The sequence below is a fragment of the Thermobia domestica genome, chromosome 15, assembly GCF_964235325.1.
Source record: "Thermobia domestica chromosome 15, izTheDome1.hap1.1, whole genome shotgun sequence".
Classification (NCBI taxonomy): domain Eukaryota; kingdom Metazoa; phylum Arthropoda; class Insecta; order Zygentoma; family Lepismatidae; genus Thermobia; species Thermobia domestica.
This window is the reverse complement of record NC_137468.1, coordinates 70,714,401-70,726,876: the sequence shown is the minus strand read 5'-3', so window position 1 is coordinate 70,726,876 and position 12,476 is coordinate 70,714,401. Positions and strand designations below refer to the sequence as shown.

General features: G+C 36.3%; 1 protein-coding gene across 1 annotated transcript in view; it reads left to right on the top strand.

Moving 5' to 3' along the window:
* Myo31DF (Unconventional myosin ID) overlaps positions 1–12,476 on the top strand; it is an 86,818-nt gene that overhangs the window by 59,152 nt on the left and 15,190 nt on the right. Inside the window, exons 13-14 of the mRNA XM_081739810.1 lie at positions 4,321–4,487; positions 5,127–5,292. Of these exons, the coding sequence (XP_081595936.1) occupies positions 4,321–4,487; positions 5,127–5,292 (333 nt within the window). The remainder of the gene's footprint in view (positions 1–4,320; positions 4,488–5,126; positions 5,293–12,476) is intronic.

Below are 12,476 nucleotides of genomic sequence, written 5' to 3'. Positions count from 1 at the left end.
ATCACATCTTCATACGCATTCTGCCATTATTGACAGATCATTTGCCGCCAACTGATAAGCTTCTATGTACCTCCTCTTCACATAGAAATTTTCTTTTCTAATTCTACCTATCGATCCCATCCTCTTGCCCGTCTCTTTATCTTATCACCATACCTTCTTGTACACCCGTTATAATAGTTACTTTATGGCTAATATGCCAACCAGTTTCCCCCCCCCCCCCCTCTTTTCAGTTGAACGTAAAATTGTTTTCTCCTATTGTTTCTAACACTTCCCGATTCGTTTTCTTTCGACAATTTAATATGTAAAAGGAAAGTTTATTTTTATTATTTATTTAATATATAACGCAAAACAAAAAGAAGGAAATTATGACATTGTATTCTTCGCTCGCTTACTTTCTCATGAACCTATCAGTTACTGCTACATATTAACAATTCAGTTTCCTTGTGCCTCAATGGCTGAAATTGTCGTCCTTTGTGTGGGAGACTCGAATTCGATCTCCATTGGTAGTGTGTGTGATCCTGATTTCAGGTTAAACTGTTGGCCCACGTTTCAGAGAGTCTCCGTACATTAATATGCATACAAATGTGTCACTAATAGTGTATCATAGAGATTGTATGATCAGCTGACTTCTAACACTCATCGTTTTATGGTTTCTAAAGAAGTCAGAAGGCTATTGGAGAAGTTTTTTACCTGCATTAGAATTTAAATGTTATCGAATTTATATATTACTTGCTTTAGAACGCACAATAAAGTGCATATGTGGAATGGGTACTTAAAATTCAAACAAACTTTTCTTTTCCTCTATGTTTTACACAAAAATAGTGTAATTGTTGATGTGCTTGTATAAGGCTTACCATTAAGAACGTACAAACTTTGAAATCGAGTTCTTGCAACACTAATTGGATTTAGTAGATTAAATTGTGACATCTGTCTGCAGTGGGTTGTGGTAAATTAGTGGGAAGAGATTCTCAGTTCATCAACGCTTAAACATTATTTGAATTTACCATATTACACTATTATTTTAAAACACATTTTTCTGACCAGAACAAAATAAAGTGTTTTAAAATGTTATTGTGATTATCCAGAACTATGGAGTATATTTATTACACTATTATTGCACAAAACTTTCCCCAGATGCGTTCTGTTGAGAAATTGTGTGAACTGGCCGCCCAGATCATGTGATCCCTTCTCCCTGTATTAGTTTCTGTAGTATTATCTCAGGCCTACGAGAAAAAGCCATGAACAATTCGTGATCTAAAAAGGAACATTAAAAGCACCATTGCGAATTTACCACGCAATATGTGTGCAAAAGTGGAGCAAAATTGGACCTTCAGAATCCGTGTCGCCAACGAAGAAGAGAGAACATTTAAACATTACTAATGTGTTAAAAACAAAATGTCACTGATCACTTTTTATAATAATAATAATAATAATAATAATAATAATAGTTTTCTTATTTTAAAGTTTCGATGTTATCATTGATAATTGAACGCATAGCATACGAAACGGTATCAGTTTTAACGTTTTAAATACTATTATATTTTTATAACTAAACTTTCCAAATCAAACGAAAGACCATTCATTATTATTATTATTATTATTATTATTATTATTATTATTATTATTATTATTATTATTATTATTATTATTATTATTATTATTATTAGTTTTCAGATCAAGCGAAAGACCATTCTAGATATTTTATTATTATTATATATTTTACGAACTTTAACTAGGTGTGACAACCATCATAAGATTTAAAATGTAATAAGTGGTACTACTTCACAGTCGCCTTTTTTATTAGACCCTATTTTCACAACAGTACATAAGATAATTTAGTATTCTGGTTTGAAATAAATATGTTAAGCAGCTGAAAATCTAATTGAGTTACTTACACGTATGAGTAAAACTACAGGTCAGAGAGTGGACTGGATATCTCGTAGTTGCTAACATGGCACTGCAAATAGAAAGCCAGTTTCAATTTCTAATCCAGTCACACTTCTTTCGCTCTGAACTTCCGTTGAATTTGCACCTATAGCGGATATAACATGAAGAAAGAAAAAAAATATTCTAAATAAAATCTAATTTGAATGTCATTAGTGTTTATCAATGTAGATAGTGGCTTGCCGCAGCACAAGAGAAGTTGTGAAATATGGTTCTGTGGTCAGAACAACTAAGCACCGACCACAGGACTCAATAGCATAGTGTTTAGCTCACCTACACGGTAGGCTGGACACTCGGTTTTAATTGTATTCTCCAGTTGCACTTTTGGCTCTTGAATTTTCAAGATAAGACGCATTTAGTCTTTGTAATACTGAACATAATAATGATTGCAGAGGAAAAAACTTTACAACTGGCATAATGGAAATTTCGTCTATGTTGAGTGGTTAATTAATTCAATCGTCTGTTTTATTCTGTAACTATTTGACATTATCAGACTAAATAAGGATCACAATTGTAGTATTGAAAAATATTGAAAATTCACGCGAATATTTAACTGAGGATGTTTTACTTCTGTTTAATTGATAAATGACTTTCTTTCGCATCGTCAGTACTTTAGTAAGGGTAAGGCGTATTTCATGAAAGAAGAAAAGGTCCTTCTCCCAGATGAAATAATTGGCAAAATTGTGGCTTAATTAGCCGTATTAATTAAATTAAAAGCACAAACACGCACACACTGGTGACAGAAGTGCATCATATTTTCCTTCTATAGAAAAATAGTTATTTACTCGTATGATTATAGATATTTGTATATGTATCCATAAATGTATCTATAGATTTACAAACTTTTATCTAATTTAAAACGTCTATAGTCCTTTTTTGTTTTTACGTTGTATCTATGAAATTGCTTTACAGCATGATTATCTACTGTCTGCTGCAATTATTTGAAACTTTCTCGAGTGCAGCAAATATTTTATACTTCATATATATATATATTTAATCTTTACAGATATACTGTGGGATCGAAGTGACCTTCGTTTTGCGCTGAAAGGTGGGTCTTTGCCCTCTTCAGCTGTAATCTTGAATATTTTTCCTCTTAGGTAGCTTGTTATTTTTGAGATCGACCGTTTACCTTTCCCCTAAATTTAATTTTGAAAGTTTGTATTGTAGTACCCGAGTTCTAGCGACTTTTTAAAATAGCTAGTTCAAGTTGTTTATCTTCCAGTGTACTAATTTGTTGTATTTTTCATGTATGTTTCCTCTCTTTCTTTAACGTTATACTTTCCTAATGGATATATATATATAAATGTTATTACGATAGAAATTACATATTGTAGTACGATGTATTTCATGTCTAGTTTACATCATGCCAAAATTTGTCTAAAGAGAAATTAAAGTGGAACCGTATTCGGTTCAGTCAAAATTTATTATATTCACTAGCACCTCTCGTTTTAAAAAGTTCTCCATTGTTAGTATGTTATTCATTATCCAGTATCGCCCTTGTCATATCGAAATGTTCCATAAATTAATATTTGTATCTATCATATATTTTTCCATTGTAGATAACTTTATTATTTGTTTAGTCCAGAAATTATTTTTCTGTCTCCAAAAGCGTAGTTTAATGTTGAAGTGAAATACGCAATATCTTCCATTAACATTGTTTTATCAGCTATAGTGTGTAATTCTGTTTCAAGTTTTTTATATACTCTTGATATCATACTAGTATTCATCTTCCTTGATTGCAACATTCGTTCTGTGTACTTGTATTCAGATAGGAATTTTGATTGAGCTCTTCCCGCTGATAGTGCACCTTTAATGCACATGGTCCCTGGTTTGATTCCCAGTGGGAGAGCACAAAAAATTTAATTTCACGATCATTCAGTTTCAACAATCATCCGTCTCCTTTAACCTAAAGTGCATAACTGTGAGACGTTAAACTAAAATTTTATTTCACTTCACGAATTTTGATTAATACGATTTTCTTGTGCAATTCGAGTTTGCACGTATAATTCATGTAATTCATAAATTCGTAATTTAAACCTTTTATATCCTCTTTAGTTTTCCCAATTATCTCTGCTGATGTTTGATTTAATGTTACCGTTACCAGTTAATCATTTTCAGTCCTCGATGTGAATAAATCCATGTGATGTGTTACATATTTTTGGAATTTTCCGTTCAGTTTTGAGTTTTTATATGTAATTTGCCGTTTAGTACCTTTTTTTGATGCTCGTTAGTTGTTAGTTAATATTGCATGTACAGTATTATTTGAGCAAGTTGTTGTTTGTGTGTGTGTGTGTGTGTGTGTGTGAAGGTGTTTGTCGAGTGAGAAGGGAGTAAGTTTAAATAATGTAATATTAAAAATTTGTCTTGGCTTTCCAGGCTCGAAGTGCATTAATTCCTGGAATAGTAATCTTACTTCAGAAAGTATGGCGTGGAACAGTTTGCAGAATGAAATACAAAAAAATGAAGGCTGCTCTTCGTATTATGGAGTACTACAGGAGATACAAGAGGAGAGCGTACATCCAAAAGCTGCAGCAAACCTTCAAGTACGTTTTTGTAAAATTGTTGATAAGATTTATGTTTTAGCTGATTCCCTCTTTTTTTTCTCTCTCTCTCTCTCTGATTTTCTATATGTGAGCGTCGGCTAAAGTTTAGCTTGTTTTGATAGACAATAAAAGGAGATGGATTAAATAATTATTTAATATTGAATAAAAGACAAACTTCCGAGTGAAAACAATATATGAAATTGAGAGCATAATTACGTAAAGGTAAGTAATAGAATGAAATACTTCGTAAGTTCTCCAAGTCGTCGTTACCACCACCACAACCATCATCATAATTAGTAGTAATATTAGTAGTTTATAGCTCCATGATTATGCTCCAAGGCTAAGGAAGACAATGATGATGAGATGGATGATAATGATTGAATGAAGAAAGTAGGTAGAAACGGGAGAAATGATTATTTCTTCTTCGTATTTTTAATTATTTGGTCAACTTACTTAGAATATAACGAGACGTTGTAGTGGATAGGCATGTTTCCACCGTCCAGACAGAACATACGAGTTACTGAATTTTTATTGGATGCTTCTCTATTAAAATCGCGCCTTCTATTGAGAAATGAAAATATTAGTAGAAAAAAAATAGAGATTTGTGTTTCGTTGTACTTATTTTTATTTTCTTTGCAGAAATGCAAGTTCAATGAAGGACTATGGTAGATCACTTCCGTGGCCAGATCCACCTTATACGTTACGGAAAGAGGTACCGAAGTTGAAATACATCTATGAACGCTGGCGTGCGTGGATGATACTGAGAAAATTCCCAAAGGAAGAATTGCCTCAGCTAAAGTTAAAGGTTAGTTAAAGTTTTCAGTACCTAAATGTGATATGAGCTAGCAAGGTGCCAAAAATTGTGATTGTACAGGGTGAGCACAGAAACAGTCCCAGGTTTCAAATTAGTGTAAATTTAATATGCGAAGGAATATTTTGCTGAAATTTTGAACAGTGATACATAAACTCCAAAAGTTTTTGTAGCAATAATTGAAATCACAAACACTCGGTGTGCGCGCCACTTGTAACGCGGGAAATATCGAGGCGGTAATCTAGCTCCAACCACACGTTGTGAAGCATATCCGGTGTGATGGAGTGGACAGCATCACTGATATGTTCTTGGAGATCGTTCAGTGCATACACTTTGTCCTTCACAAATCCCCACAGAAAGAAGTCACAAACAGTGAGGTCAGGTGATCTTGGAGGCCACTTGCAAAGAACTTGATCATTGACTCCAGAGCGCCCTATCCATCGGTTTGGGAGGTTCTCGTTTAGAAACCTGCGTACAGCACGATGCCAGTGTGGCGGCGCTCCATCTTGTAGAACGAAGTCTTCTATCTCTGCATTACGAAGTTGCGGAGTCAACCAGTTACGTAGCAATACTAAGTAACTTTCACCTGTAATTGTTTGTTCCTGAAAGAAGAACGGACCGTGTACCCGACGCTCTGATACTGCACAAAAAAAAACATTGATTTTCGGTGAGTCACGTTCCACATTTACAGTTGCATGAGAATTCTGGGTTCCCCATATCCTTACATTGTGTCTATTCGCCTTTCCACTTAAGTGAAATGTCGCCTCATCGCTGAAAATGATCGTCAGAAAGTTTTCGTCGTCCTCCATGAAATTTTGCATAGTCTCACAAAACTCACGGCGCTTTACCTTGTCTTGTGGGTATAACTTCTGAACCAACTGCAGTCGGTACGGGTAACACCGCAAACGCTTGCGTAAGATCTTGCATACTGTTGTTTGCGGCATCTGCAACTCTCTGCTAGCTTTACGTATAGACTTCTGTGGGCTATGTACGAAGGCTGCTCTTGTATGTTCATCGCAAAAAGATTAACGAATGCTGTAGTTCCTCGAGAACATAATCACATTTTATCTCAGCGTGGGATTGGAGTACGGACATCTACTGGATATAATAAATAGCAGTAAAGAGGCATGAATCATCCATTCCTAATTGATAGAGACGTTCACATTACTTATAGTAATTCCAAAACAATTGTTTAATTTAAAAATAAACGCACGACTTGCCGTAAAAACTTACTGAAATCATGAAGCTTATTTCAAAGCTAATACATTGAATAGAATATTCTTACCTCATGTACCCAATACGGTAAACTATCACTTTATTGGATACGGTTATTTATAAGTTATGTTTGTTATAAGTTATTTATAATGATAACTAGTTGAACCCGCGCTCTTTACACAGCGCATTATTCACATATGAGCATGAATCTCTTTGTCATTCCTCACAACATATATACATGTCACTTTACAGACACAAGTGAAAGACTCCTTGATAAAAATCGGCAGGGATACCATAGAGGAGAGATTTTTTCAATATCTCGCATCGTTTGCAAGATTCGAGCGTATTTCCGGTTGGAGTTTCCAATTCATGTATGATCAGTGTTTTCTTTCTTCTTGCATGTAGTATGTAATAAGCAAATACATTACATACACAATTAATTATAATGTCAGTGATATATGGTTTTCAACGGGCAGAACACTTCAAACAATGAAGATTCGTCTTACCAGGGATGATATCGAAACTGCACCTTGAATTGGAAGACATTCTATTTATTTCCTTGTAGGACTTCTCGAGCAAGTTCCAAAACAGGTGTTCGTTTCGTGCCCGAAAGTGACCCCGCCTTTGCAGGGGCTAAAATATATAGATCATTTTGACCTATTTTCTATAGCAGGTGTACATAAAGTACGTTGCTACCCCTAAAAGTTGAAACCTATGCTAAAACGCCGAAACACCTGTTTCATCATTTTAAAAGCATAATTTAACGATGTGAAAATATTTGTCCCAGTGTCTCCGCAGGGTCCCAGGTGGGGTCCAACTCAAAATTTTCAATTGAAAAGAGGGACAAGTAGCATATCGTTTGAAAGCTAGTGTTAAAAGAAAAACGATAACAGAAGTCTCACAGCTCTAATCAAACTCTGTGCGAAATGGCGGAAGATTCAAAATTTGAAAACAGTCTGCAGGTAACAGTGCATGGCCACCACTAGAAATCCAAAACTGTGATACAGGTGTCAAAATTCTAAAACACGTGTTTCATTATTTGAAAAGTGCTATTTATCGAAATGATAATGTTTACCCCATGGTCCGCGCTGGGTCCCAGGTGGGGTCCAACTCAAAATTGGCAATTGAAAAGGGGGCCAATTAGCATATCGTTTGGAAGCTAGTGTTAAAAGAAAAACGATAACAGCAGTTTCACAGCTGAATGCAATCTCTGTATGAAATAGCGGAAGATTCAAAATTTGAAAACAGTCTGCAGCTAACAGTGCATGGCCTCCACTAGAATTCCAAAACTGTGATACAGGTGTCAAAATTGTAAAACATGTGTTACAGTATTTAAAACGTGCAATTTATCTAAATGAAAATGTTTGCCCCAGGGACCTCGTAGAGTCCTATACGGAGTCTACCTCGAAGTTTTCATTTGGAAAATCTTCAAAAAAGTATATCGTTTATAAGCCATCGTTCTTCAACTTTCCAACGACCTGTCTGGTAGAAGCAGTCTAGAAGACACGGCTTCGTGGAATATTGTTTGCTGAAGCTTGGCTTTTGTTCTGGTCTATGTGTGAGAGCCACGTAAGTCACACGCCACGGTCGTAGCAACGTGGTAGCTACCAGGACTGTATCTTTGTTATGCAGGTACGAGGTCCATATGCATGACGATCACTCTACGGCGTGATAGTGAGGCTTGAGTGTCTCGTGGAGGAGTGCGGCCATGCTATTGTTCATGAAGAAGTGATAAAAACACAGTGGTTGGAGACACCAACTGCACTGAATAAGACTCTTCTCCATGCAGTGTTCGTCGTCCGAAATTGAACATGTCGAGAAAGCTGGATCCTTTGTGTAGAAACTGAAAGACAAGTCTCTCACTGACTGGTTACTAAAATCATCAGGAAGGTCGATATATCCACATTTTCCGAAAGCGTACTTGATCATATCTTGGAATCTGGATGATTCCAACTGATATCGTGTTACTCCAATCCAGTGAGCACTGGAATACCGATTTGTCATGTCTAGCTTGTCTCCAAGTCCTTCATTCCGAACATGCTTGTGGGCACGGTTCACCATCATTTTTCTGTAAAGAATATATCACATCGAATGGCTGTCCATAGGAAGAACTGCCTGGAGTGATTGTTCCTGGATGTAAGTCAGGACACTCTTGATACAAGTCCGGATCTCTCATGATGGCTGCGTCGTCCTTCAACAAAAGACACGGAGTTGCAACGTCTCGAACAAGATGTGGCAGGTATTCCTTTAATATTGCCTTTGTCATCATTCCTGACTTGTTGGCTCTGATTATGACTCCAGGAATCTGAGGGATTTTACATTGGACCCTTGATCCAAATTTCCCGGATGGTTCGCGGAGCACAATGACAGTCGGGCCCACGAGCTTTTCTGATGCCGAAATCGCTTCCTGGACTGTGTAAGAATGTCACTTTTGATTCGCATCTTACTTTCGACATCTTTTACTCCACGCTGAGTTAGAGTTCGTGGTGTTAGTAATTCATAATTGAATCCACTTTGATCAAGATTCACAATTTGATCAAGGTTGTAGTTATCCTCTTCAGTCTCCCACCTGATTTGTTGAATATAGCTGTCGAATTTGTTTGAACGTTCCAGTGCTTTTGTGCTGGCTGCCATTGTCATGATTTTTGTGATTTTCCTGGAACCCCAGTTCATTTCTCTCAATAGTCGGCGGATCCAGAATCGGGATGCCTTGAAACCAGTAACCCCTAGCTTCCACGATTGTTCCAAGGCTTCCACGGCAATGCCTTCTTCAGTGATCCTGAAAAAAATTCGGAGCAGCGCGTTTATTTTTGCACCATGCTTTGACAGATTCTCGGAGTTCTGCTAGCTTGGTCCGCTAGGATCCTTGTCCAGGAATAATTTCATCCGAATGATGTCACTTGTACAGATGTCAACTCTTGCTACACGTTTCACATCCTTGAGTTTGCAACCACTGGATGCGTTGTTATAAGCTGCTACAGTATGTCTCAATTTCGTTTCATTTCATGATCTCCAAAATGTGGTTTCCTGAGAAGGATTTGGTTCCAGGTAGTCGTAATCAGGATCGTCTTCGGTACCCGAAGCAGTTCCTTGTTGACTTGATGCCGTGTCCAAGGGCTGGAATTGAGTATTATCTTCGAACGTAACATAATCGTCTACGGTCATTGTAATGTCCTGGAGAACATAGTTTGTCACCATCAACTTGATGAGCTTGTGAACCTTCTTTGCAATCTAAAGAATCAATTTTCTAGGTGTAAGTCAACGTTATTGCAAATTGACTAACACAACTTTTCATTCAAGCTAATCACAGGCTATAAGTCAGGGTTACTGGCTTTCTAAATTCGTCATTGCAAACGTTCAATGTATAGAAATGAAAACGTATGTCCTGGAGTCCCTATATGCGGGCAGCGGTCAAACTACACATTTTCAAATGGGTTAAGTAGTATTTTCTTTCAAAGTTTCTCAAAACAGACAGCGTAAGGAACCAATCATTCGTCTCTATGCCAATCCTGTGCAAAATGGTGTAATGGTGGGGTGTTTACACTACGTCTACATGCTGAATCTTAAAGTTCATGACCACATCTTACACCTAAAGCTTTGAAACAATTGTCGAACTATGTGGTTCTTCACATCAAAACGACACTTGTAAATGCAAAACAGCCATGCGGTCTAGAGGTTTCTAGTTCGCTTCTACCAGACGGGCTGTCGGTAAGTTGTAGCTGGATAGCTTTCAAACGATATGCTACTTGCCCCTCTTTTCAATTCCCAATTTTGAGTTGGACCCCACCTGGGACCCTGCGGGGACTATGGGGTAAACATTATCATTTCGATAAATAGCACTTTTCAAATAATGAAACACGTGTTTTAGAATTTTGACACCTGTTTCACCGTTTTGAAATTCTAGTGGTGGCCATGCACTGTTACCTGCAGACTGTTTTCAAATTTTGAATCTTCCGCCATTTCGCACAAAGTTTGTATTGAGCTGTGAGACTTCTGCTATCGTTTTTGTTTTAACACTAGCTTTCAAACGATATGCTACTTGCCCCTCTTTTCAATTGGAAATTTTGAGTTGGAACCCACCTGGGACCCTGCGGAGACCCTGGGGCAAATATTTTCATCTCGTTAAATTATGCTTTTAAAATGATGAAACAGGTGTTTCGGCGTTTTAGTATAGGTTTCAACTTTTAGGGGTAGCAACGTACTTTATGTACACCTGCTATAGAAAATAGGTCAAAATGTTCTATATATTTTAGCCCCTGCAAAGGCGGGGTTACTTCCGGGCAAGAAACGAATACCTGTTTTGGAACTTGCTCGAGATCTCCTATCAGGAAATATATAGAATGTCTTCCAATTCAAGGTGCAGTTTCGATATCATCCCTGGTTAGACTAGAGAAATGGTTATCCTTCGTTTTTTCTTATTTGGCCATGAAACAAACACCGGAGAGATATACTAATCCCATATACAAATGTGTGGTGTTGGAATGTATAACTCATAGGATATTATACTTTTTTAAAAAATTTCAACACTTTCAGTGTACACCTGAAAAATGTAACAAAGAAGTAACGGCCATTTTTTAAACATTCAATTAGAACTGAACAATCTACATAAAATTTGCAATCGATCAGTGAAAACTGCATCTTTCTAGAACCTATGGTTATCAAGAACTCACTGTCGAAAGGGTTGACCACAAACATATAAACCGGACATTTTAATATATAGATAATAATAGTGGGTGCATAGTGTTGAGCCTTAATGTTTAATGCCTACGCCTTGATTACTTTTTAGACCCGTTGATTTATATAACCGGGAATTATTTTCTTTTTTCTTTGAACTAAGGTAGAATAATGTTATTTTACTGAGCTCTTAGAGTCTAGTTAAATGTTCCTTGCTTTTTCAAAATAAATTTGTATTATGTATGAGTTTAATATTATTTAAATTCAATTATTAAATATTAAAATTAAATATAACAAAATTTAATTTTCATGAAGTAAGGGACATTTAAGTAGAGTTGAAGGAAGAAATTAGTAAAATTAAATCATTAAAATCCAAGTTCATTTCAAAATGAACAGCAAAATATTTCTTATAAATCAATTAGCTAAAAAAACATAGATTGCGCAGACATTCAACACCCATTAAGAATACAGTCGCAATATGTAGAGTGGAAAGTTCGTATCAGTTCATTTTCGTCTTACGAACTTGTTTTGAGCTTCGTGGACTTTTCGTGTCTTTAATACAGGAGAATAGAGGTTCGATATCCTGTGGAGGATGTATGGTTGGGGATCCCACATTAAATTTAAGTTCATATTTGGATTGGATTGAAATTTAGCATATCCTTCAGCAGCGAGGCTGTATGAGATGTGGAGCTATAGCATAACTTAGAATCCGAACCATACGCGCTTTCGCCGGGAATCGAACTCGAGTCTTCTGCGCCGAAGATGCATACATTAACCATAGAGCTACGAGGGAGCTCACTTAGGTCCACATGTAACATAGTCTCGGTGCTTTAAAGGGACGTTAAACACAAGCAAACAAACCTTGTCTTGTACTTAATATATACTATTGGGATAGTAGAAGTAGTAAAATAATGAGACACGTTGTTTTGTGTTTGTAAGAGCTAATTACATTGTATTGTTGCCTCGATCAAAGAACCAGGAATTATAACATGTTCGATTTGTGGTTAATGTATGTTACAATCTAAAGAGAAGAATGTTAGATACATTACTATTTAATTAATAATAAAACTAACTTCATTTATCATTGAAAAGTTTGCTCTGCTCGGGAAAATTTTCACATGATAAATATAGTTAAAGGCACAATAGTTAGTTTTCTTATCAATGTGTTACAAAGATCTGTGGCAGGGATGACCAACCTTTTTATGTTTGAGAGTTACTTTTCATTTGAGAAATCACTGGCGGTCTACTTATTCGTTCACTAGCCCGTCAGAGGAACTGATAAAACAATA